Source organism: Fringilla coelebs (genome assembly GCF_963513975.1).
Source record: "Fringilla coelebs genome assembly, chromosome: 5".
NCBI lineage: Eukaryota > Metazoa > Chordata > Aves > Passeriformes > Fringillidae > Fringilla > Fringilla coelebs.
Window position 1 is genome coordinate 38,903,435 of NC_140033.1, and position 23,285 is coordinate 38,926,719.

General features: G+C 36.7%; 1 protein-coding gene across 1 annotated transcript in view; it reads left to right on the plus strand.

Moving 5' to 3' along the window:
* The window catches only part of OTOGL (otogelin like), a gene marked incomplete at its 3' end in the record, with an annotated part of 88,768 nt that overhangs the window by 12,096 nt on the left and 53,387 nt on the right, over positions 1–23,285 (plus strand). The window contains exons 9-25 of the mRNA XM_084205440.1: positions 1,638–1,768; positions 2,397–2,503; positions 4,690–4,796; positions 5,488–5,613; positions 6,309–6,417; positions 6,655–6,701; positions 8,052–8,197; positions 9,735–9,858; positions 11,509–11,686; positions 12,427–12,551; positions 14,358–14,567; positions 15,404–15,569; positions 16,639–16,713; positions 17,253–17,305; positions 17,988–18,150; positions 21,225–21,332; positions 22,365–22,503. Coding sequence (XP_084061566.1) covers positions 1,638–1,768; positions 2,397–2,503; positions 4,690–4,796; positions 5,488–5,613; positions 6,309–6,417; positions 6,655–6,701; positions 8,052–8,197; positions 9,735–9,858; positions 11,509–11,686; positions 12,427–12,551; positions 14,358–14,567; positions 15,404–15,569; positions 16,639–16,713; positions 17,253–17,305; positions 17,988–18,150; positions 21,225–21,332; positions 22,365–22,503 — 2,114 coding nt within the window. The remainder of the gene's footprint in view (positions 1–1,637; positions 1,769–2,396; positions 2,504–4,689; positions 4,797–5,487; positions 5,614–6,308; positions 6,418–6,654; positions 6,702–8,051; positions 8,198–9,734; positions 9,859–11,508; positions 11,687–12,426; positions 12,552–14,357; positions 14,568–15,403; positions 15,570–16,638; positions 16,714–17,252; positions 17,306–17,987; positions 18,151–21,224; positions 21,333–22,364; positions 22,504–23,285) is intronic.

Here is a 23,285-nt window from a genome sequence, read left to right on the forward strand (position 1 = left end):
TTTTCAGAACTAAACTTTTTCACCATGATCATTTCATCTAGCATTTTTCTTTATCAGAAATGATAGCATTATTGCAGTGCACAACTGAGAGCCAAATGAGTTACTTTAATCTTGAACCAGTTGTATAACATGGTGCCTTGACTCTGCAAATACAAAGCATGAAATTCTGAGATCTTCACAAGAATAGACTGCTAATTCAGATACCTTCCAAGCTGAAACATTTTCCTAAGAATTTCTAAGTCTTATCAATCATTTGATATAATGATTTCTCTCTCCCAGCTAAACTACTTCCCTGAGTAGTGTAAAGGTAAACCTTAAATCTATCCCGAGCCTTCCAGAATCCAAATGTTCATTATTTGTAATGCTTAAATAAATAAGCTGCTGAGAGGTTTCAAAGTACAGTTTAAAAACAAATCCATTTTCTGTTTCCTTATCTTCACCTTAATGCCATCTTCATGTTGCTTTAATATAAAAGACTGTATCTGTGTATAGAACTGTTTCAAGAACAATGATTTTATTTTGTGGTATTTTTTAAAGACTTAAAAGTTTTTTTCAAGCCATGTCAAAATGTACATAAAGTATTTTTAATGTTTTTGTAGAATCAGAGTTATAACAGCAGGTTCATCTCTAGATTAAACCCCAGCCTTTTGTGTTTGGGAAAGGCCTTCTGCATTAAGAAATACTCTGTCAGAGAGGAAGAAATATTTTAAGTCTCCTTCACTCTTAAGCAAAACAGATTGATGGTTAGGATATTATAGTCATTTATTTGTGGAGGTTCAAGTGTATGTATCTCATTAGTGTGCTTTGTGGCTTTCCACATTGCAGTGTCCAACTTTGTACCTCTTGTGCTAGAAGTTAGATGAAGTTTTCTATGGTACAGCTCTGTGGAAAAAAACCCCTCTAGCTGATTTCATTGCAATATCTTCTCTCCTAGCCATGTGTCGATATAGATAACCATAGCATAGACAATTACTGTCAGGTTCTTCAAAGTGGAGGCAATATACCCTTTTTAACCTAATAAAGAATGTAGAGAAAATGCAACATTTAATTCTTGCTGCAAGTATATGGGAATTTTGTGTCTGTTTTTTTACTGCCAAACTTCTTGTACGTTCCTGTATCTAAGCCTGTTGCCATGACTTCCAGTCACGCATCTTGTTCATTAATTCTCCCATGTTCGTGCTGTGAGGAGACCTGGGCATCTTGTGCCTGTGTGTTGTAGGGCTTTTCTGCAATAAGGGAAAAGGAGGGAGATAACAGCACTAACTGACCTTTGTGAAATGTGATGAAAGACTCAAATTGCTTCAAAGAAATGCATTTTTTCTGAAGTATTCAATGCTTTCCACTTGTGATTATTTGTATATTTGTTATGAAATTATCAGTGATTGTGCTTAAAATAACCCATCCTGACACCTTGTCATGTATTTTTTCAATATTTTTATTTAAATGTTTATTTAAATTTATTTAAAATACAACCTGAAATAAAAAAAAAAAGATATTGCTTTTCTGTGTGACTCATACTCTGAAATAATTTGCAATTGAGGTAATGAACACATTGAAAAATGACTGAAATTTTCTAAGTTGTCTTATGTGTTTATGTTGACAATTTTTATTATTGCTCTCCCAATGTTTTTATGCAGTAGGTGAGCATACAGAAGACATTGCTGAATTTGCAAATAGCTGGGCTGTGCAAGCCTCAGATGATATAGCTTGTGTTCCTACTGCCTCAGATTTTTCCAGTCCTTGCTCAGCCAATGCAGAATCCACTGAGGTAAATTAATTATATTTTATGTATATATATAGATACATGCATATGCATACATGTATTTTCTTAATCTTCCCTGCCTACTGATGGTACAAGAATCTAACAATATACAGAATGTTGAAAAAGCCTTATATGCATTGAAGCTTTGGGAAAGATTCAGATCAGGGCTGTTGCTAGGGGGTGCCTGAAGTTCTTCATGCGTTTAGCTTAGAAGTACAAAGGCTCAGATTGAATGTGCCAAGTGGCACCAGTCTGCTGGCAGAGCTCTTCATTACTGCATTAAACTTGGGTTCAGTTTCCAGTTCTGGCATCTTGCACCTCATTATTTTAGTGATTGTGAAATACTGCAGAAATAGTTGCAGGTCAGCTACTGCACTGACACAAAATTCTTTTCTTTGTCTTTTCACACTTTTTCATCCCAGGTGGTTTAGGACCAGATGCAGCAGACCTAGGCACAGAGGGAAAATTTTAGGAAGAATAATGAAAGAGATATAATAGTAAATTAAGACAGCACCATGCTCAAATTTTAATGGGGATATAAAGGACCTTAGACTAGGGAAACAAAGCTAAAGAGAATGATGCCTGTTCAGAAAGTATTGGCTAATTTCCATTTACTGATTTTCCTAATGCACAGGACATATTCTTCAAGTGCCAAATATTCCTACAGTTTCCTTTTCTCAGCTGTCATGAAAGTATAGATCCATATTCTTATATTTCAAGCTGTATGAATGATCTTTGCAGGTAGGTACTGGAATTCTTGTATGTTTAATCTTGACACATGAAATGAATGCTCAGTCTTTTGTGTGGGACCAGAATGAAAGAACATTGTGGGAAGTTGGGAGGAACCAAGTTCAAAATGAAAGAGATGGGGTTTCTTAGGGGGTGATTTGTGTGGGAACAAAGGGCACAGAACCAGCCTGACAACGGATATTTTGATTGCTAAGGGCTTACACAGATTCAAGGAAACACTAGACAAGTAAGTGTGAGGTAAATTCATGGAGAATCACTCATGACAAAAGATGAGTTGCTAATCACAAAAAAGCCATGAAACTTTTATCTGGAGGCCCAGAAACAGCATTATGGGGAGATGATACTAGGAAGAAATATCAACAATACTGGAAGAGCTGGGCCATTTGTCAGACACAGCTGGACTGGTTTTTTATGAGTAACCACTATCATTCAAATTAGTAGAATTTTTACAAAATGGTGCCCTTTACTTAAATTCAGAGCTGCCAAAAGAAATTGAACTCATTTGCTTTGATGGGAGTCACACCCCCTCAGCTGCTGGCATTGTAGGCAACCTGGTATCCTAATTAATTCTAGTCATTCAAGTTAAAATTGTACTCCAGTAATTGAAGAGATAACTGCGCAATGTACCATTTTTTTTGGTAAGTTTTTCAAATGAAGAAGTAATTGTCAGAAATAGGAGGATTTTTTCCAGAGTATATAATTCTCAGATTATCACCAGTTTAATCAAAAGCACACAGAAAGGATCACAAGACTAAACATAGGGATCCCTCAGTATAATCCATTACAGCTTGTTAGTTGAATTTTTGATGAATGTTTAGTTTTCTGATTTACCATAGAGTCAAGACAGAAGAATTTGTGTTTGTAGGCAAACACTGGTGTTGCTCAGAAAAGAGTTGCCTCTGTATGGTCTCTGTGTAACTCAGGAATTTACTGTGACTTTGGAAGAATAATGACAGCCATTTTTTTTTCAAGTAGGATATTGAATCAGTGCTGTGGTTTTAAGGAGGGTTGGATTTTTTGTGAACAATCTGATTTGTGTTGATGTGAATTTTGTGAATGTTAAAAACCTTGAAGTTTCTAAGTCTCAGGAATTCATTAATTTAGGCTTATTTTGTTTCTAAAAGAGACCTCTCTTCTTGTGGCTTAGTGTCAATTTATGAAGGTTTTTTGTGTGGCCATAGTATAGTCCAAGTATTCTTTCTATTAAGACCCATTTAATTGGATTAGATAAGGAGAGTTGGAGAGACTCTGATCACTGTAACAAAGAGTATAGTGGTGTTTGATTTGATAATAGATGTGTTGAAAGGAGAATACAAATGCAATATAACATACTCTTAAGACGATTAATTTTGGAAGCATGATCTGGTGTGCTAAGGGGCAAACTCAGTTGATCTGTCATAAAACATGCTTATAATAGAAATGTCATGTTATGACTAGTTTATTTTGGCATTAGATCTTCCACAGCAAATGTTGTGAGTTGTTCGACTCTCGCAGTAACAAAAGTTTGGTGGTATTTCACCATATGTGACTTACATCTGAATAAAATTTGAACTTGCCTAAATATTAATGAATGTCTTTTTACTTGATTCTGGTAAAAATGCACTGTACAGCTTCTTCTGTATAGACTAAGGCAGAAATCTTGACTTTGCCCAAGGCTCTGCTGCCCTGAGCCTGTCCACAGTATTCAGTGGATAACACTTCTGGTTCTGAGAACTTCAGCACAAGGTCAGGAGGAGTCCACTAATAGGGTTCTTCTTGTCTAAGTTCAAGGCAATTGGAGATTTGAAGTTCTCACTTGAATCACAGTGTCTTTTATAAGTGTAGGTCAGAGTTTCTATGTCATGCAGGATGGAGAAGCCTGAGATGGGGATCTTGAGACTGTTGAGTCGTCCATTGTCTTCAAGAAAAGGTCCCATTTCTCTTTCACGTCAAGCAGCTCTTTTAAAAAATAATAGATTAGTGGTTTTATTCATTGTTGCAATGTTAAAATGAAATAACTTTTAGTGAGATCAAATGACAGAACCACAATGGTGTCTTCAGTATAGCTTATTCCATTTTATAGTTTCCCTGTGTGCCTTTATGACCGAGTGGTGACAGCTATACATGCCGTGTCACATGGCAGAAATTTTTAGATGGGATTTGTGTTCCTTGATTATTCTCTTCTTTTATCATTTCAGAGTGGATGATGATGAAACATACTGCAGGGCAGTGACAGAGTACGCTAGAGCATGTTCTCACGCTGGGTCCCCGGTGCGGGACTGGAGGGATGACTTTCCTGCCTGTAGTAAGATTCTTCAATAAAGCATGAACCTTTGAGATATCCCATGTATTCAGTTCAAATATTCCATCTTGACATTTTTCCTTGTAGAACTCAAACCTGTTACTCAAGCTGACCAGCCAGTTTAACTTTTGCTGGCAAACAATGAAGTCAGTGACTTGCTCAAGGAATATTTTAATTCTATTGTGCTATGATTTAGATTCATACAAAATTCATGTTCCTGTGGATTTCTTGAAACATCATGTGTGCTGATCATATTCTAGGATAAAAAGCAAACATCTGTGGAGATTTGCTATTGCTCTTTACCCCAGAAGACCTCTCAGCCTCTACTGCCCCATGACAGAATTAATGTAGTTAATCCAGCTCCTTCTTGTTATCATTACCACCCATCAATTGCAGCTCATTCTCACGCACAAATCTTAGAACTGGCTGAGATATGTAAACATTTACAGAATGTCACAGAAGCTATAACTTATTTTGGAGAGATGATATAAGGATTTTCTGAAGAAAGACTTAAGTATTGGCAAGAGCTTCACCATAGCTCATCAGTTAAAACTCCTCCAAAACATCCATTTTACTTGATCAGATTTCCTATCTATACCAGAAGAGCTGCACAATGTTTATTTGACAGAAATGTATTTTCTAGCATGGAAAGAGAAATTGCACTAATGTTCAGTATACCATTTTTTTTTTTTAGCTGACAAGTGTGAAGACACCTTTGTTCACCGTGACTGTATCAGTTGTTGCCCACCAACTTGCACATTTGAAAAGGATTGTCTTGGCAGCAATCTGCACTGTTTAGATGGCTGTTACTGCCCAGATGGTAAATATTGTCAATGTTATTTCAAAAGATATGTGTAAAGCTACTATCCAACATCATAATGATGTCTAAATAGACTGTGGGTAAAGTTAATACCTGGAAATTATGAATATTGTAAATTCTGCCCTAGGTGTTGTTATTGTCACTGTGATTCTGCCCTTTATTGTGTGATAAACATTCATCTAGAATAAAAAGGTGTCTCAGCATGCAATATCAGTTAAAATCTGGAGATGTTACTAGTGCTTCTTACAATAGGATATTGCACAGATTTAGTCCACTTTATTTGAATTATTCAAAAATCGATAGAAATTTTCCTTAAACATGCTCTGTACAAGAAACCAAAGTTTCTGAGACCTGTATGGGACAAAAATTACTGACTGGACTATGAACCATCCTATTTCTAGACAGACTAAAGATAGTGAGATTTCAGAATCTTTTCATTTTTGAGTCTGTACAGTTTTACATGCTTAAGGCAGACATTTTTCATAAAGCAACGATTCAGAGTGACAACTTCTTATTAAGGAGCTGAGCTCTGAGCTCTCTGTACTCACTGGGCAAATGTTTTTGCTGGTCCTTGTTTAAGACTGATAACATCACCTCCTGGGAGACTGGAAAGTTTGAGTCAGATGGGGGAAGAGCACTGATCTGGGGTAGGTTAATTTGTTTTATATCCCATTAATTAACTTCTTTCCCAACAGGTCTCATTATGGAAAATGGAACTTGTATCTCTTTGTCGAATTGTCCTTGTATTTATCATGGAACTGCTTTCCCTGTAGGCTCAAAAATTGAACAAGAATGTAGCAACTGGTATGTGAAAGCCTGTGTGTTTCATCTCTCAAGGACTACTGTCCATAGTTAGTTTAACACAGTCACACTTAAATTTTAAACAAAAGTTACTGTTTATGTTTTACAGTCTGAGGCCTGTGTATCACTAAAATATACAGGCTATTCTGTGTGAATTCAAGGCATATTAATTAACTCAAAACTACTTATTTTGCTAACAATCTGAACACTCTTACTCTGTTTTGTGATTTTCCTTTTTAGTATTTGTGTTGGTGGCATTTGGAACTGCACTGATCATGATTGTCCAGGTATTTGTATTTCATTACTCTTCTCACTTCATAACAAAAATGATAAACTTTTCTAAAGACAACAGGACCCTATAAGATCCAAGGCTTTTGGCCACCAGTTTAGGCAGAAAGATTAAGCAGGTGGATATTGACAGTAGCTGTGGGCCAGCTGGAATGAAGCTGTTATTTGCCTGATCATACTCATCCTGCATTTTCTCATGTGCTTCCCCTACCTCTGTGCTACATCCACATGTTGTTTTCTATCTCCTGTTTATGCTTAGTGTTATTTGCCACAGATGGTGTATTTTTACTGCCTGTGCAGTACCTAGGCCAGGTACAAGAATCTCCTCACTTTCAGGTGCAACTTTATTGCGAGCAATAAGAAAACCGTCATTCCAAAACTGTGGGCTGCATTTTCTCTCTTGTAATAGCAGTTCATGTTTGAATAATCATCTTTATGTTTAAAGATAGCATGTCTCTGTAATGAATTACACAGAAGAACATGCAGCAGGCAGGTGGTGAAACTCCCTTAACAGTTCTGTACCTCATACAAGATTATATTATGAAGCTTGTGAAAGAGAGATTTTTTTTTACAAATTAAGGAGCCCTCTTTGAATGAAGTAATAAGGCTTAAAAGTTGTTAAGCAAGGCTTGACATTGTGGATCTGTAATTGAAAACAGCTGCCATTGAGAAGCACTCCCTATGTCTTGTGTGTGTTGTGTGTGCCTGTGACGGGTTTATTGTGACTACTTTGGCCTGGTCCTAGGGACAGAGTTGCTGTTAGCAGTGGCAGCAGGTTAGATGTGCTCCAACAGAGCACCTCCTGCAGCCAAAATGGATCTATTTTGTGTGCTCTGATGCTATCCCATGGTGTGAATGAAAGTGTGGTGAGTGCAGATGAGCAGGAGACTTGCTTCAGCAGCAAATTCCTGATTTGAACTGGAAAAAATCCCAATATGTGCGCCCTGATGACACCTGCATCCCCTTCATACCTGTGGTAGCAAGCAGTTCCATAATACCTAGAAGGATGGAGATAGAGGTCCTCTTTCATACTGAGTCATGGGAAAAAATGACAAAAAGTTCTAGGATATTTCTGAATTGTAATAAAGAGAAAAGTCTTTTCTGTTTTAGTCATAGGCATCTCACCTAGTTAGAACCAAACTATTCTGCACATGGATGTGTTCTTTATGAGATGGTATCTGTTGCAAATAGATGTTTCTAGCATAATTTTTTCTAAATGCCATTACTAATATATAGATTAGTCTCCTAGAAATCAGGAGAAAGTTTCTTTTTATTTCTCTCTTACATAATTTGTAGAATAATGCTACATTCTTATGTAAGTGAACATTCTTTATACTTTTTCTCTCAAGCTGAGTGCTCCATCACAGGCAGCTCTCACTTCACGACATTTGATGGACGTCATTTTACCTTTCTTGGGATTTGCCAGTACATTTTGGTAAAAGGCACTGGAAAAAACAAATTCACAATCACTTTACAAAAAGCACCTTGTGGACAGGTAAGATACATTTTTTTGAAATGTTGAAACAATCAGGTCCATCCATATTTCAGGCAATCTTCTATAAGTTCTACTGTAAACTACATGGTAATGTTAAATAGAAAATATAAACTGAAACCATCTTACAGCTTTTTTTTTGTTATTTTTTGTATTGCTACATGTTATACTGCCCTTTGTAAAAACTATTGCAACTTTAGAGGGATCAAGTCTAAATAGTTACTCATTTATGCATATTAAAGCTGTATAAACACCTCTAGTTATGGTACCAACAGATGTCAGGCTTTGGAAAAGCTGCTGTTGGCAGAACTGTAGGTTTAATACATCACTATTTAGGCAAGATTTTTTTTTTTTGTAGCTTTAGATTTTATTTGATATGCTATAACATATTTAATTTGTTGGAACAATGTCTTTTAGAAAACCATCTATGAGACTAGGCACCACACATACTTGTTTGAAGATATTTTGGCAGACATTCAACAACAGGCTTTAGGAATAAAGAGTACTTACCTGTAAGAATGGATTTCATGATGCTGTTAGGCTCTCAGGAGAAGGGGCCTTGAGACTGTGACTCACAGCTGACCATGTGCTGAGGACAAGGATGTCTGAACACCTCAGCAGGGAGCAATGCCCTACCTGGGAGTGTCTCTCATGTCCTCCTTTCAAAAGCTTGATTATGAGCTGATGCCTCTCTACCTTTCTTGTAAGCACCTCCTTCTCCTGCACAGGTGTTGAGAACAGTTTCTGCATTTCAGGTGGCCTCAAGCATGAAATGGTTGGTTAGGTATCCACTGAAAAATAAGGTTGCCACTGGTAATAACCTTTTGTAGAGCTCTAGGCACCTTGAAAAATTTCTGGCTGAAAACAGAGGGGTCCCTGGGGGGCATAAGATGCTTGGATTCAGCTAATTCTGTGTTGGCTTTTGTCCTGTATTTACGTTCATAAATTCTGCCTGGATTGTACACTAAAATGATGTGTGTGACATGGTTTATAGGTCACAATTTGTCAATAGTCATAAATTCATAAATTACTGTAATATGATACTGGAAAACGTATGTCCTTTTTGTCTGTAATCAGAGATCATCACTACGTTTTATGTGTGCCAAAGTTTCTTTTTCCTGCATTGCTGCATTTGTGCTCTGGTTGCAGTAGCTTGATTTAGATTGGGTCAGACCTTGCTCTACCAGTGGTTAACCCATCAATGAGCAGTACCCAAGGTGGCCATGCAAATATAGAATTTTCAACCCAGTATCAGTACCTGGGGACCTCTGTCCACTTACTATAATAATATAGTACTGCCATAATAGCTAAAATGCATTCTCCTAGCATATGAAGATTGTGCAGAAGCAATGTTATATGATGTTGTACATACAATTTTGAGTGCCTTGTTTAATGCTTTGATCAATATTTTACAACTGATTTACCTGATGATAGTTCTTTCTGTATGCTTTTTTCCCCCACCCTGCTTGTTTGGTTCTGTTTTCCATGGTAATTTTAATGTCATTGCCTGTTTCTGATGGTGAAACTTGTTTCTACTTAGAACTTTGACCATGCTTGCATTGAGTCTATAACACTGGTTCTTGAAGATGACGTCAGGAAACAAGTAACTCTCACAAGATATGGTCAAATCCAGACTGTCCCTAACCAAGTTTTTAACCTCAATGGTAAGAAGTGCGTGAAGAAGAATATTACCACAGTTCACATTCTGTCTCTTATATGCTCCAAAACTTTTTGATAATAAGAAAAAGGAAATTCTTTAAAAGAAGGAATTTCTTTAAACATGACTTATAAAAGCATACAATCACTTGTTTCTTAGAACATTAGTAATAATTATAGAAATTTACTTTTATCATCTGTAAAACAGCCCTTCGTTATGCTCTCATTTCTTTGCATTTCTTATCTTACAGAGTACCTAGAAATTCCACTCATTTTGTTTGTGTTTAGGGGGAGAGAGGTAAGAAAAAGAAAGGAAGTGAAGAGACCTTGATGCTAAGGTCTAGCTTGTTTAAAGCTTTTTAGACTAAATAGAATGGAATAGAATCCATGTGCTCCATGGGATCAATTATATTGATTTTACTGCTAACTTATGTTGTGATTTCAGACAGGTTACTTCACAGTTTTGGAAAGGCTAGTAAAATAAACTAAGCTTAAAAGCATGTTATAAAATTAAGCACTGAAGGTAGAAATGATATTGCTAAATTTTGAAATTTACAGTGACCAGTTACTGAAATTTTAGTCTCTTTCTAAAAGAGTAAAGTGAGAATAAAGTTCTTACCCAGCATTCAGCAAAACAGATTTTAAGGAGTCCTGTGATGGTGATTGCAATTATGTCTTTTTTTTCATTGAATTTGTCTACTCACAGTACTGCTTTTGGCATTCACAGTTTCCTATGACAATGAGCTTCATCGCTCAGTTATGCTCTATGTTGCCAGTTCTGCTTCATAATTTGATTGGTAACTTCATTTTATTTCTTTTGAATTAGTCCCTATTCACTTTCTTGTCTCTTTCCACAGTCTGCAACAAATATAATCTATGAAAAGTATTTTGGTGTCACATTTTTGATAATTGTGTGTATCTAGTAAGTCTGATCCCCTAAGGACATCTTTAAGGATTTTATTTTCCTCTCTTGGTTTTTGCACCTGAGTCTGTGTGCATGTGTAGAGGCTGCTTATGAAGGTAGATCTACTTTAGGCCTTCAGCTGCAAGTAGCCAAACAATGTGTAGCAAATGAATGCTGTGACTGTGAAATTTCCATTTCCTCACATAATGGATTTGCTGAGAAGGAAAGCTGGGAATTTGATAGGGGCTCAGTTCACATACAGTCCAAGGAAGGAGCTATACTGATGTCATGTCAATAGTGGTAAGAGAGAACCTGCCATCTAAAGATTCAATACACTTTACAGACATCTGTTACTTACTCTTGTGATATCACTGGAGACTAAGAAACAAGGGGTTTCTTGTCTTGCCTTCTCATTGCCAGAGGCTTGCAGTTGCATTGCTTTCTTCTAAAATAAAAAAAAACAACAGCCAAACAAAGAGAGGTGCAAGCATGGTTTCCAGATAACTCACAGGTACAGAAAGGTGTGACATTTTTAAAATGTCAACAAGTAAGTGGAATTCCTGATTTGTGTTGTTACTGGAAATAAGCTCAGAAAGAGAATGGGTGAGGATATTTGGCTGATGGTGAGGTTGTGCATAGTTTTTCATTTTATGTCTTGAGTTTTCAAAATTTTTTTTGCTTAGTGGGTAAACCGGTACAACCTGGAAGTTGGGTTTCAGTGACTTTGTTTTTCTTCTTCTTTTGCTATGTTCAGGGGCTATTGAAATTCAGAATGTATCTTCTTTCTTTGTTCAACTGAAAACTAGTTTTGGTTTGAAGATACTGTTTGCTAAAGATGGAGAGAGGATCTATGTTCAAGTTGATGTCAGATGGAAGAGAAGAACATTAGGACTATGTGGAACTTACAATGGAAATTTAAGAGATGATTTTCTGTAAGTTTCATGTTGTGCATTTATGTTGTGTTTAATAACAAATGAAAAGTTTTGTTGAACATAATAATCTGATTTAATTTCATTAACATGCTCAAACCTTATTGAACTAACCAATATAAATTGTCTTAATTAAAATGGTAGTCACTTTTATAAATATGAAAGTCAAAAAATTATGCATTTTAAGACTTTTTGTTAAGTAGATATAGAAAGCTACCATATTATTTGTAGAAGTTTCTGGATGATGATATTATTTGAATGCACTTTTCCTTTTTTTGTTGCTCCCTTATCTTCAGGGCAAATATATAAGCACTGAAAAAAAGAGTGGGTGATAATACTTGTATCATCCTCACATGGCTGACACTTACTACTGCTTGATTTTCCTCCCCACATCAAATTTTAATGTAAAAAAATGTAATTCTGAACCAGGAATATTTTAATTAGAAGGGCACATTTTCCTTACTTTTTAACCTTATTTCCTCCAAAGTTCCTCAAGATATAATGTCACAAAACTTGTCTGTGCAGCAGACTCGGAATGTAGGAACATTTTCACAGGAATAAAATATTGAGAAAAAAGTTTCATATGCCCTCTCTTCTTTTATACCTCAGAGATGGAAATTCTTTTGGCACGTTGACTGTTCAATGTGACTATGCATCTAAGCCTTTTTAATGAACTTGCATCCTCACCCAGGTACACCCTAAGGTCAGCAGGATGCTTGCAGTGTTGATATTTTCCTTTTCAGATCTCCAGCAGGGATGATAGAAGGGACCCCACAACTTCATGCCAATGCATGGAAGGTTTCCTCAGCTTGCTCCATACCTATCAATATTCCTGTGGTTGATCCCTGCAACGTGAATCAGCAAAATGGTATATTTTCACAGGGGAGTCTGGACTTAGATGTATATCTTATTATGGAACAGTTTTTCTTTTTTCTGTGAAAAAGTTGCACATACATGTATTTCAGTTTCAGGTTTAGATGTGCACTTTTTTTTTTTTTTTTGCATCGACAATGACCATTTTCCCATACATTTTTTATGTAAACTGAAGTAAGTACTTGATAAATAAAAGCTAGTTGGCCATTTAGTGCTGGGTGTGCTAGCTATGAGCACTAAATTCTGCTACTATACATGCAGGTTTTTCACTATCTATGGTCCTGTAAATTCCGCCAGTTGAAAGATTGATGCATGATTGTTAAAGAAAGTACAGGAGACACTGTTGGGAATAAAAGTCCTGTCTCTGGCTTCTCCAGGCTTATTGCATTAAAAATTTCTTTATCCTCCATCTATGTTCTCTGACAAAAACTGTTGCAGACAATCTGAGAGCCTTGAATTTGTTCAAATTCCTGGGCAAAGATTTAGTTTTGGCTGGTTGGCATGCCTATGGTTTGTGTTGAACTTTCTCTGTCTCCTTTTTGCATTGCTGTTCTTTTCAATTAATGAGAACAATGGGTGGACTATAGTTGCCAATTCTGACAGAATGTAGTCTAATATTTTTAATATTTCAGACATCAGATCTCACTAGGGATGTGGAATTTATCCATATTTAAAGCCTGTTGAAGCAAGGCTAGAATAACAATAAATCTCTAAAAATGTGGGTAATTCTAGGAGTTTTTATATCCTCCTTGTTGTCTGTCTTCTCAAGACAGCCAGGTCTCTCAGTCAGATCAGCTCAGAGCCTTCATGCCTCCCCCTCAGTTCTGTGCTAGCTCAGTGAAGGTAGAGTTTGACATAAATTTGAGCTGCTTAGAGCAGGAGGGTGGACTGCATGACTTTCTGAGGGTCCTTTTCAGCCTGAATTTCACTATGATTGTCTAATAATTACTGCGAAAAAGCAGAGGAGAGTGAAGTGATCCACACCACGCTACAAGCACAGGCGTCTTTTCCAGGTCTGAGATGATAGCAACCTGATTAACCAAAAAAAAAAAAAAAAAGAAAGAAAAAAAAAGAAAAAAAGATTGTTTTTTTGGTTACTTATTTTGTCAGGTTAATTTTCAACTGAGTTAAGTTCAGTCCTTGAATCTAGTTTACTGAGAGTCCGAAAAATATGGAATTCTTCTGTCAATGAGTGTATGTGGAAATGAACATGGAAGTTGAAGGAGAGGTGCATTTTTTTAGCAGCAGAAGTGGCTTAAATATCACCCAGATAACAGAGTTCCTTACCTATTCCACCACTTGTGGTGGTAGTCTGCTTCAGTGGCCGGAGGGCTGAAGGAGGTTTTCTTGCTGCTAGAAGGTGTATGGCCAGTTTGGGATTTGCCTGCCCTCAAGCTCTGCTTTGTAATACTTCCTGAGACCACATGCCAGGAAGTACACGGCCATTGTTGATGTTAAAGCTAAATGAATGTCAAGTAGGAAAACCATATTCCAAGCTTTGGGGGACTTTTTAACTATTCTTTTGAAATATATTATTTTGGCATTTAAATTTCCTGTGTTATAAGAGGAAGGCATAACTTAGTATTTAGTTTTAGTACAGTTATTTTTATCTTAAGTGGAGTTTGCTGTTGAGGGAGTTGCTTGTAATATCAATTTTAAACTGTAGAATTTTACAGAAAGAGATCGTATGCAAGTGTTTATTGCACATCTGGCTATATTTGGTTTAAATATTGTGTGCTATTCATTTGACTAACTGTTATATTAAAATGGACCTGGCTAAAACAATGTCACCTCCTCTTAGCTGGGTATGCATCTCACTGTGATATCATCAACCAAGACGTGTTTGCTCCCTGCCATGCCTACATCAGTCCAGGGCTGTATTACCAGCTCTGCCGCTTCGACGCGTGCAAATGTGGAAGCAGCTGCCTGTGCAACGCTTTGGCTCACTATGCTTACGTCTGTGGCAAGCATGGCGTTGTCATTGACTTCAGATCTCATGTTTCTTACTGCTGTGAGTAACATTTCCATAATGGAATATCTTTTAGAAATTTGTAAAACTCTACGAATTTCAGTCACTCCACAAAATATAAGGGTTGGCTTCTTTTTCCTGGAAACTAGAGTTGTGCCATGGTGTAATGATGTACTAGGGGAGAATGGTAGCAACCTTTACATTAGGCACCTGAGTTGGTGCCCTGAGCTGCCTCATAGGGATGTCTGCCCTTTCTATTGGTTACAGAGAGAAACGGAATTCTTACTTTGAAGCCCTAAGTCATATGGAAGCCCCCATTAGGATAAAGGAGTCAGGGAGTGGCAGGAGTGGAGCCTTTCCCTAAAGGAAGGCAAGCTGGGCTGGCAGGGTCTCCCTAGATTGGGCAGGGCAGGATGTGTGATACAGTAATAATTTAAAACAAAGCATTTCACAGAATCCTAGAGTATAGTGAACTGGAAGGGACCCACGAGGGTTATTGAAGTCCAACTGCTGTATTTCTGTTTCTAAGCCATATAGCAATGCCTCAGCCTTAGCTAGACCATTCACCTCTTGGAAGCCTGAATTACTAGATAGATGCCCTATTTGATATATAGAAAGAACAGAAAGCTTCTGTTTACAAAACAGATTATTCCAGTCAAAGAATTATTTTAACAAAAACCCACCTTAATCTAAATATTTCTAACTTTAAAAATTGGTACAAAGGCATGTTTTCCTCGTGCTTTTCAACTAAGCCCAGTGCAACAGGAGACCACTTTGCTTTGATTTTTTTGAACTTCCATGATACACTACTTTGTTTTCCATTTTTCACATTTTAAGAGTATGCTGTTCTCCCTTTTTTCTCCCTCTTTTTCCTCCAGCTGTGATGTGTCACAGTGGTATGCTTTATCATCAGTGCTCTTCTTTTTGTAAACATTCCTGTGCTTCACTTTCTATGGCAAATGTCTGTGCTGATGACTGTGCAGAAGGATGTAATTGTCCTGATGGGAAGTATTTTGAAGAGTCGGTCAACTTTTGTGTATCAATGTAAGTAATAAAAGAATAGAATATATGTATGGGCACATTTTCCTCTTTCCAGCAAGATTTAAAGTAGCTTTTCTGCTGTTTCCCTCAAGATGCAGACTACCTAGAGAAGATAGCAAACAACATGTGAAGATTTAATATTCTGTTTTACTAATCAATAATGAGGCCTCATCTGTTACTGTGTGTATGTACATCTGCTTCACTTTAGAGCAGATGTGTCAAACTGCTTTAGAGAAGGGTAGTGAAACTTTCTTAATTCATCGGATAGCATTTTCATATGAAAACCGTGTTTTTAGCACTTGAAAAGAGCAAGAAGGAATCTATAGAGCAACAATCCATAAAGAATGGGATAGTATGGGAAGAGTGGCTAGAAGTTTCTTTTTTCTGTCTCACAATGCAAACGTCCTCAGTTAAAAGGGAGGAAATGGTCAGTGAGAGGCAACAGTTTTTGTATATTGCATACCCAAAATTTTACAGCTTACCACCATGGATAGTTATAGAATTATTTCGGTTCATTGCAACATATATTTTGGAAAGATCAGTGAAGTTCATACTGTAGGGATAAAGACTGTATTAAACTATTCAAGAGTGTGAACTAACTTCTTATTCACATATTTTTCCATGGTTTCTAGGTCATTTTGTTGCTACTTCTAACCTGTCTGGCTCTTATCACAGAGTTAATGGATTTTGCTATGATAATTGCTCTACCACATGATTTTAACAATACTTTGAATGGGAACTGCATGTTTTCATTCTACTCCCATAACTGATAAGAAAAATTCATTTCTATTAGAATAATGCATAGAGACAGCAAATAAAAAGTACAGAGACTGAGGAAAATCCTGGCTTTGTTGGAGATGATATGAGTTTTACCACTGACTTCAATACAGTCTAAGCGTCATCTCTAAGTTTTTGTCTTTCAAAGAGTATTGTACATATAAGGATTGAGTTAATGAATTAAGTTAATGTTATGATGAGACCTGCATATCATAACAGCTTGATAAATAGAGGGCCCTTAAATCCTATTTCATCTTGCTTTTTCTACCTAAATACATGAATATTCTTTCAACAGATCTGACTGTCATTGTCATTACAAAGGCAAAGCCCTCCAGCCTGGAGAAATCCTTTCTACGCCAACAGGCTCCTGGTAGGTTTGAGTGCAAGAGTTTTATCTTTCTTGTATCATAGTTTGGACGCATTTTTAAGTGGTTTGAGAATTTTTCTCATGTAGGTTGAAAGTTTATTGCATCAAGATTTTTTCTTTTTTTTTGCATACTTAGTAAAAGAGAGCCTGGTATAAATTGGATTATGTACCTGATCATTTTAACAAAATACCTGGAAAATTCTGTAAGCTATGGTGGATAAGGTTTTGTGTTATACTGCCTGCATCCTAAATCATCTGGCCCTCTGTTCTCACAGGAGTTGACATACTCAGCTTTTTTTTTATTTCAGTGGAAGTTAGGAAATTACCTAGTACATAAACTATGAATTTAGGCCCTCTCTACAGACCAGGAATTAGAAACTACCAGGAAAATGTTGAGCAGAACTCAAGCTTTTGAATTTTAATCCTCTTTCTCCTCCTAATTTCTGTTGTTTAAATCAGGTTGAATTGTATAATCTTTTTAAACATGGTGGCTACAAAGTATTTTTCCCTTGAATAAACATGGGTTTCCTTTTCTTTTCTAGTCAATGTTTGAATGGAACAGTGAAATGTATTGAAGCCACTACAGAAAACATAGGTAATTTACAGTCTTATCCCATGTAAAAGTTGCACAAATAGAGAATTTGCTATTGAATAGTAATTTGTTTTTCTCCTCATATGTATTTAAATGATGAGATACTTTATATCACAAAATATTTAAAATAGGTGGTTAGGAGCACAAATAGTCTTTGGGGTTTTTCGCTCTGTTTTTGTAGTGCAAATTGTACTACTCAGTCACTTGGGAAATTAAAAGAAATAAATAATTGCATGTGATGTCTAGGTGAATGTGTTCTCATGGGAATGCCTATAATTAGGCTCACTGTCCATGTTTAGGAAGCTTTAAGATCTTGATTTCTAGAAAGTAAATTTTTAATGCATTTCTAATGGATTTAGAAGTACCTTGAAAATTATTGCACTTCTAAGGGTTTTTTCTGCCTAAGGTGTAACAGGTCTGTCATTAAGAATGGACTATGTGGGAGATCCAGGACACATATATCCAGATGCTTAATATTATTGGGTTTTTACATTAGCAGCCATATGAATTTTATGTGTCTGTAATATAGATTATGTCATAAACTGTTATTCCAATTGCATTCTTATATGAACTGTAATGTAACCTGCCTTTGTATCCCAACAAACAGATTGTGAACAAAAACAAATAGAAAACCTTCAGTGTAAAAGAGCAGTTGGTTTATTTAACCTTCATTTTTCATTTGAAGTTCACATATGCCCTGAAGGAAAAATCTACTATGACTGCAGATCTCCTGTGCCTGGGTTACCAGCAGCAGGTGTGAATTGTGGGATCTCTTGTGCAAACCTTGCCATGAACTTCTCCTGTGTCCCCTCACCACCTTGTGCAAGTGGCTGCATTTGCCCCCCTGGGTAAGCTTTGATGGAACAACCTGAAGCACAAGCCAAATGCATATTTTCCACAGTTCAACTCTGCAAAAATTTTTTTGCCTGTTAAATTCCAGTGGTATCACACTTCTAATTTTGAAACTATTGTTCTATAAATTGTCACAGATGCACAGTAACAGCTAAAAGGCCATCAGATATCCAGCTTGTTACCATTCCAATTGGCTGGTTTTTGGTACTATCTGGACAGGAGATGACTTCCACCACTTACACAGTGTAGTTTATTTGAATGCAAAAGCAAACATGACAAAATATTTTGATGGAAACCATTTGTGCTCCTGCTTATTGCTGCCTAAGTCTTAGTCTCACCTAAATTTCTACTCAGGCTTACATTGCTGGTGCCCAGCCTGGGGGAGGGAGGGCAGGTGTATGGATTGGTTTCTGCCGTATTTCCCTTTGCTCCCTCTGTCCTTTTTTTGTTTTCTCAGCTTGTGTGTTTGGATATGGTGCCCAGAAACTGTCTGCTGAGCTTGGGAGGGGTCAAATCCAAGCAAAAAATCTGATAACTTCTATTTGTGTCAGGATCAATCACTACTTCTTCCATTTGTTTCTATTTTCTCCCCTGACACCTCCTGTGTGCATTTTCAGATTAAGGAGTCGAATATACTGTGCAAGTCACTGTAATTGCTGCTCATCTCAGGGGGAGTGCTCCCTTTTTTTTCTCAACTTTCCTTTTTGTTTCACTGTGTGTATAGCCAGTGGTCATCTGACAGTGTATCAGTTGTGCAGATATCAGAGTATAAATGACACTGTCACCATTCCCCTTCCAGCACCTTGTCATGTTCATAGATGACTAACCACTGGTGAAGGTAGAGATTTCAGGCAGAGCTATTTAAGATTTCACTAGCTCTTGCCTGGTATTCTGTAGTCCTCTAAAACCTCTGCCTCAACTGAGAATTTAGCTTTCAGGACCATTAGTGTTATGGGAATAAACAATTATTTTTAGCACAAAAAGTGCAATAATCTGTAAAAGTAGTAAACTGGTAACAAACTGAAACATCACTGTGATATTTACATGAAATTAAACTAGCAATATTGACTTGAAAGTTCATTTGAAAATTTGAAGAAACTAAAATAAAAGTTTTAAAAAACTAAAGCCTTGCTTTCACAGTCATATCATTACAAATTGAGTATTACTTGTTCATTTTCTGAAATATAACAGGAGTACAGACAAGCAAAATCCTAAGTTTCTGTCGCATAATAGAGTGAAACACGTGAATTATTTTTATTACATAAGAGAATAAGCTATGAGGTTTAAAACTAAGTGCATAACACTTAGTGCATTTAGTAATGTCCTTGTTGTCAAATTGCACTTAATTATGACTTTCAGCCTCATGGTTCCAAAAAGCGAGTATGGCTTTAACTAGGAAGGAGCCAGCCATATTTTCTTAAAAATTAGTTTCAAAAGGTCTCTTTTTTATGCAAGAAAATGTCAAACATATATCTCCTGCTATTAATTCTAAGTGGACAAGTCATTAAAAACTTGTTGTGAGGCATTTTAGTGTAGTGTTGTTTTTTTAATTCTCTTAAGTTGCCTTTCTTCTCCTTTTCCACCTTATTTCTACTACTACCCATAGTTTGACTGAATGACCTAAGCTTCTGGGGTGGAATCCTGAATTCTTCTGGAGACTGGCACCTTATTCTAGCACTCTGGGTATTTATGGTGCTTCTAAAGTAAAACAGTTTGTGCATGGTATTGAAACCCTTTCCTTTGGAAAACCATGAAATGATGGACTCTAGTATGCAAATGAATGGTCTTCCTAAAGTATAAATGGTTTACATGTTCTATTGTTAAAACTCTTGCGCAACAGTTTGTCATTCTTTTAGTCGGCAGTTAAAGACTTGGAAACACTGGAAATCTCTGATATACTTTAGAAGTTGAATAATGTAACAGCCCAGATTTTCATGAGGAAATGAGGTGAGGATGACAGTAAATTCAAAGATAATCAAAGATAGACTGAAAGTCACCCTTACACTGAGCTGGAGATATGGGACTAAATTGAGTTGCAGAAGCACAGAGTAGTGTGGAAAGGGACTCCATGGGGCTACATTAATCTCCTGCCTTTAGGCAGCGCCAGCAACACCGATGTTGTTCTTGGGAAACATTTAGCTTCTATTGACAGAGACTAAGTACCTTCCCAAGCTGTCTGTTCTGGTGATTTCCTATCCTTGAGAAATTTTCTGAACACTTAACTCTTTTACTTAGAGCCGATTACTGTTTAATGAACTAGTAATGATGTGAAGAAAAAACCCCTGCATATTCCTTTCAACTTCCAGTGAAACAACCTCTAGATTGTACTTTGAGCTTGTACCTGAGTTGCATGACAACTCCAGGAATTGCTCTCCTAAACAGGACTAGGAGTGTCAATAATATTTTTGTTAAGAAAGTTAAAATTGCTAAATTGGTGGAAGTGAGATAGCAAACGTGTGGATGACCATATATCTGGGTTGCTTATTGATCTAATTAGATTTGATGCTTTTTGCATTAAATTACTGTTTTGTCTTAACCTGGTTAGTTGTTTCAGCTTCCCTTGTGTAGGCAAGCAACCTCCACCATTGCTCTTCATAAACTGGGCAGCAGGTGCCATAGGCCAACTCACCGTTGTGTACTCAGAAGAGGACAGGCGCTGTCTGGGCAGTGGTGCAGGAGCACTCCAGTCCAGTTGCTTTCCTGGCACAGCAGGACAAGAGAGCAGCAGAGATGGAAGGGCAGTCTGGCCACAGCCTCAGCAGCTCACATGGTAGCCAGATGCTCCAGAGTTTTCAGAGAGGAATACCTGTACTACTGACACTCCTGCATGAGAGCTGCAGCCCACACCAACATACCCCTTTCTAGACAGAGAGAGAGCTGCAGCTGTGGGCTTGGCCAGGTCTCCAGTTGTGCACAGTGGAGATCATTTGATTTGGACAGCTTTTGCTGATGAAACAATTTTCCTTAGCTGGTTGGAAGATGGGTTGCTCTTTCAACAATACACTACACATTCAGTTACACTGATCTTTTGGATTTACTCTTTCATCTTAATATTTTTTTTATTTTGAAGGATGGCTGAGCACAGAGGGAAATGTTATATTCCTGACAGTTGCCCATGCACGTGGAAAGACAGAGAATTTCTGTCAGGAGAAGTGATAGCTACTCCATGTTACACCTGGTGAGTTCATTCTGCATACTTTCAAATCATCTGGATCTAGACCTAAAGTGAAACTGATACAGAAAATGTGTTCCGTACTTTGAAAATCAAAAATATATATGTTTGTTTATAGATAGTTAGAGGACATATTTTTTATTAGGCTTAGTGATAGGCTTGGATAAGTAGGAAGACTTTGGGGTCAGTGCCTTTTCAGATCTGAAAAGGAAGCTGAAGATATCAAAGTTAAAAAGGAGTCAAGAGCAAATGCTTGATTCTGCACATATTTGTTAGTCTCTGAAATGAAGACATGGCATTTTGCAGAATAGAATATAATGAAAGACAACCAAGGAGAAAAAGAGAGAGATGCTACTTTTCTAGCCAAAATATCTATAATCAGTTAAGTGTATATTTAATAATGAAAAAAAAATTGGCATGGCAGTTTTAATCAGTTAAAAACCACATTGGCAAATCAACTGAGGATTTACATGTACACAAGCAAAAATAGAGAATGCTAGTACTACTTTCATATAAATTTGTATAAGCCACTGAATGTAGCTGACAGGAAAAGTAATCTTGCAAAATATCAGCATTAATTTCTTAAACTCATTCCATATTTGTCTGATATCCTGAAATCTTACAGGCAGCAACTGGAGGTATTTTCCTTTGAAAATTTGCAGACCTTTATCAAAATTTAGAAAAAATAGACTACTGATATCTTATAAGTACGTTGTGGTGTTGTGCCTTATCTACACTGGAGGCAGTGATGGAAATATTTGCATAAGCCCTGCATAGTTTGAGATTTTGCATTTATTTTTAATGCATTTTTATTGTCCAGATGGGCTAATGGCAAAATGTTTAACACTTGCCAGGGCATCATCAGTATCTTCAGAAGCAATTTACAGTATAGCTCTCTGGTTCAAGGTGTGAGAATTTTATTCCATTCCTGAATTTCGGTGTGATTTGAAATAAGGAACACAAGAAAGCATTTTCTTGAAAATATACAGCAGAAGACTGCCATTATGAGGAGATGCTGATTGTTGGTTTTCCTTGCAGTGTTTGTCGGAGAGGTGTCTTCAACTGCACCAGTTACCCCTGCCCTGCTGTGTGCACCATTTATGGAGACCGACATTATTACACCTTTGATGGGCTGGAGTATGATTATGTCAGTGACTGCCAAACTTACCTGCTAAAGGTAAGAGGATTGGTCATATGTTTTCTTGTGTCCTCAAGAAAACAAGTGTTTTGAGCATCAGGAGTTGATCTATAGAAACAAACATTAAGAAAACGGTTGTAGAACAGATGTGAAAGAAGAACTGTACATGACATTTTGTAATCACCTGTTTGAAAATGGTATGTGGGTGTGTTCTTGCATATCTCTATGGTTTAGAGAAAAAGAAAAATCAATGTTTTCTGTTCTACCTTAACCATGCTTTTGTCACAATGAGCAAAGAATAACACCATAGAAACTGTAAAAACTAGGTATAATCCATAAATTTATTTAATAGTTATCTATAAACCCTGCTTGGCCTAGGGTTAGTGATGAGCTCAGGCTGCTTGGAATTCTTCTTGAACTTGATCTGCATCAGATATGGATTGTATGTGTATAATAATATCAAACACAATGATTTCATAATTCAACAGTGAAATCATTCATTGAGATTGTCTGGCAGCTATATGCTTATGTTCCTCATAGCACACATATAGAGTACATTGCTAGCTTTTTGTTTAAAAATACCATTACTGACATTTAAAAATATATTCTATTACTAAAACCACTATTGTTTATTATAATTGTTGCTATTTTAGGATTGTCTGTGTTCTCAGTTACAGTAATATGTTTGCAAGGATACTTATTTTCCTGACTATCTAAGCTTAAGAATAATGCATAATTTCTCAATAAAGACTACTGCAAATAGTTTATTTCAAGTGTGTTTTAGTAGAGTATTCACAGCTGTGAAATAAAATACATTGGTT